At 39.1% G+C, this 3,618-nt stretch overlaps 1 protein-coding gene across 1 annotated transcript; it reads left to right on the forward strand.

Moving 5' to 3' along the window:
* The first annotated feature begins 666 nt into the window (after window positions 1–666).
* On the forward strand, window positions 667–2,985 carry LOC122063618 (transcription termination factor MTERF6, chloroplastic/mitochondrial-like). Its single transcript, XM_042627318.1, has 2 exons — window positions 667–914; window positions 2,240–2,985. The coding sequence occupies exons 1-2, from the start codon at window positions 709–711 to the stop codon at window positions 2,583–2,585; spliced, it is 552 nt and encodes a 183-aa protein (XP_042483252.1). The 5' UTR covers window positions 667–708; the 3' UTR covers window positions 2,586–2,985.
* Window positions 2,986–3,618: the final 633 nt, after the last annotated feature.

The following is a 3,618-nucleotide window of genomic DNA, read 5'->3' on the forward strand; positions in this document are numbered from 1 at the left end:
AGTGTGGTCCTCTACTTGACATCTCTAGATCCTGGACTGTTAGCAGGATTTTTTTTTTGGGCTCTAGATTTTGTAGAACCCTGAACTGCACTATATGCACTATTATAATGTGTTATATTTATATTCTTGTCAATCAGCATTAACGGCATTAAAGTGCATCTTTATTGATATGATTAATGGAATTGGTTAGATCTGCTTCAAGTTTTGATATGTGGTACAAATTAAATTTTGCTTTACATGCATCTTCTTGGTTAGGAGATTTCTGTTTCTGCCTTCTGCGTCATATTGGTAGCACTGTTCTCTTCCCAGTGCCATGAGTTGAAGTATTCATTCTGTATGGGTTGGGAATGGAATGCTTGCCCTGTCCAACAGGATTCAGTGTGAGGGTTTCCTTTGGGGTTCTTTGGTGATAGGCCTGTTTGTTTGTTTCCTGTCTCAGTTACCGTGATATGGCTCTTGGGCTATTCCTTTTCTATATAATATATATATATATATATATTTTAATGTGCTGGGGTTTTGTTTTGGTTTGTCCACTTGTTGTACATGTGCGTTTTCGTTGTTTCTCTATGTGTTGCAATATGTTCGGTTCCCCTCCCCCTCTTCTCCTGCAATTTTTTTTATTTTTTTTCTTTTAAATGAGAGACCTCTTATAAATATACCTTTGCTTAGTTGGTCCTTATTGCTCTTCTGGTGTAGGCAGTTTTGTTTATGGAAGAACTTGGTCTTGATGCCAAAGCCATAGGGAGGATACTGAGCCGCTGCCCTGAAATTTTCGCTTCCAGCATTGAAAGAACTCTCAGGCGAAAAGTTAAATATCTTGCTGATATTGGAATCTCTAGTGACCACCTTCCTCGGGTTATTGGGAAATATCCAGAGTTACTTGTTTCTGATATAGATAGTGCATTCCTTCCACGGTAATACTCTGAATCCTGAACTTCACTTACCTTTGGCAGCTTAATTTTCACTTGGAGGATACGAGAAACTTCTAATTTATCGAACATACAAAATGTCAACTTGACAGGCTCAACCTGCCCCATACTAAAATTTCAGAATTATACCATGCACTGTCAATGCATCTCTTTTTTGTCTTTGGCCAACTTGTCCCTTAATTATGACAGTAATGATAGTTCAATCTGGGGTTAGTGAGATGATGCCATCAATTAAGGCACTGAAACCAATCTCTTGTCCATGCCTAGTTCTTTTTCTATTGCATCATGTAGTCGTTAGTCATGAGTTGTGTATTCAGAACTATAGTTGTACTATAACACTTACTACCATGGTCAGTTTATTCCGAGGGGTTAGTAAAAACAACCCATTGTGGCATAATATATTCAACTGATCGGTGTTACGAGTATTTTACTATTCATTCCAAATTGATGTTTAGTTCCTCGTGATGTCATGAATATTTTTGCAACCATCTGTTCTCATATTAGTCCTTGTTTTAGGTATATGTGCATGCCTATGACAATATACAGAGTGCTTCGTTGTCCAATGCCAGCCCTTTCCAGCAGTCTTCATATCAACTGCTTGAATTTCAGTGGTGCAATAGCATGGGATTGGCTGGATAAATATGACAAATTTTTGGAAGCTAAATCCTAAGAAAATAGGCCATTCTTGTCTGGTTGATGGTAGTAGAAGGGATTTTCTGTTATTGTTTACTTTTTATCTGGATTTTTTTTCTGGCTTTGAATAAAGACATGTATAGCTTAGGACTATAATCTTTTGTGGCTTTGTATAAAGCTGAGTGGAGAATTAGGATCCATGTAGCCGACCCCATTTAGCTGGGATAAGGCTAAGTTTTGTTGTTGATGTTGTTGTTATCTTTACGTAGGTCTTTATTTGTCTGTGGTCTCTATGTCATTATTATTATTTTTTTAAATTTTATTTCACTAGGTAGCTGTCAAAAGTTGTGGGTCCAAGTCTGGTTGCAGGTTCGGTTCAAGTCATTGACTGTTTTACTTGGGAGGTTGAAGTCCATTAGGCTTCTACTTTCTGTTTTAATATAAAAGTATTGTAAACCACCCCCACCCCCACCCAAAAAAAAAAAAGGATTGAAAAAGTTTTTTTTTTTTTTAAAAGCCTACTGTGACACTGCTCTGCCATAGAGAAGACTATTAGGGAAATTAGGGTTCAAGGACTGCTTTATTCAGGCCTTTAAAAATTTTCACATGTTACAAACTTACAAACTGCAGATAATTGTTTTTGATTTCCATTTTTTGTTCCATATTGGTGGTAGCAGGATGAGATATTTGATGAGGAGTGGGCTGTCTAAGCGGGAGCTAGCATCCATGATCCGTAGATTCTCTCCACTACTGGGATACAGCATTGAGGAGGTTTTGAGACCGAAGCTTGAATTTCTTGTGAACACCATGGAGAAGCCTATTAGGGATGTCGTGGAATATCCTAGGTACTTCAGCTACTCCTTGGATAAGAAGATAAAACCCAGGTTTTGGGTGCTCAAGGGCCGAGATGTAGACTGTAGTTTGAAAGACATGCTGGGGAAGAATGATGAGGACTTTGCGACAGATTATATGGGTATTGGAAGGATGCTTGTCCCCCCTCCCTCTTCTCAAGAATGGGTGTGAGTGGAAAGGGGGGGTTGTGGGATTTCAGTTTATATGTGGCTGTTGTGTATATTGTAATAAATCATGTATCAAAAAGGGGCTTACATAAAACTGATCAAAAGGGCCTGCCAATTTGGTAGAGGTTAAATAACGGAAAAATATGTGGCTTTGTATGTGTATAATATCTCTAGGCAGAGTAATATACCCTTGGCTTGTGAATTGCTGCTGAGTACGGTGGTGGGGTGCTCTACAGATTAGCAATCTTTTATACTCGTGGACACGGTTGGCTGAGGCTGAGGTTTAAAATGGTATGTATGCGTCGAGAATTTATCTAAGCACACAAAGAGTAAACTTTCCCGTGCAAGTAACATACAGAGTGAACTTTCAAATGCAAATGTTTGAACAAGCCCTTACTATTATCTCAAGTCTTGACTCCACCAGAGAAAACTTTTGCAAAGGCTACTTGGTTTGGTAGTGATCTATCTTATACGGTTCCAACCATGGAAAATCCTCGGCTTCCCCAATTGCTACAATCTTGAAGCAAGATGCGTTTCACTTCTAAACTTGAGGGAACAGAAACATTGAGCCTTTTCTCCTTTTCTCCTTTTTATTTATTTATTTATTTTATTTATGGCTGGTCAGGAATGATCTTTTGTTCAACCATAAAGAGTGGACTCTGATTGAGGTGTTTTCAAAGGCACAATCAGCATGGCGTGAATTCCTAACTGTATGTAAGGGTAACGTCTTTATTGTTCATCCTTCTCGACATATTTTGTCGACAGCTCCTAATGCGGGCATCAACAAGCTTAATTGTGACGCTGCCCTCCCTTAGGATTCCTCAGATGGTGGGTTGGGCTCTGTGTGGAGTAACAATTTTGGAACCCCCCTTCGTGCTATCTCTGATTCATGCAAATTTGCAGATGCTCTGATTTGGCGATTCTCATGGGGCTGCAGTCAATTGCGGAAGTTTCCCCCCTCCACATCTCGTTGTAGAGTCCGATAATTCTACTTTAATTTCCTACCTCATTAACCTAGATAGGAACCCTTTGCATGC

The sequence above is a fragment of the Macadamia integrifolia genome, unplaced genomic scaffold, assembly GCF_013358625.1.
Source record: "Macadamia integrifolia cultivar HAES 741 unplaced genomic scaffold, SCU_Mint_v3 scaffold1381, whole genome shotgun sequence".
NCBI classification, from domain to species: domain Eukaryota; kingdom Viridiplantae; phylum Streptophyta; class Magnoliopsida; order Proteales; family Proteaceae; genus Macadamia; species Macadamia integrifolia.

Excerpts from the sequence above, each read along its gene's own strand:
- LOC122063618 (XM_042627318.1), top strand. The coding sequence starts at position 709 with ATGGAAGAACTTGGTCTTGATGCCAAAGCCATAGGGAGGATACTGAGC. Across the intron at positions 915-2,239 it reads GATAGTGCATTCCTTCCACG|GATGAGATATTTGATGAGGA; the intron begins GTAATACTCTGA and ends TGGTGGTAGCAG.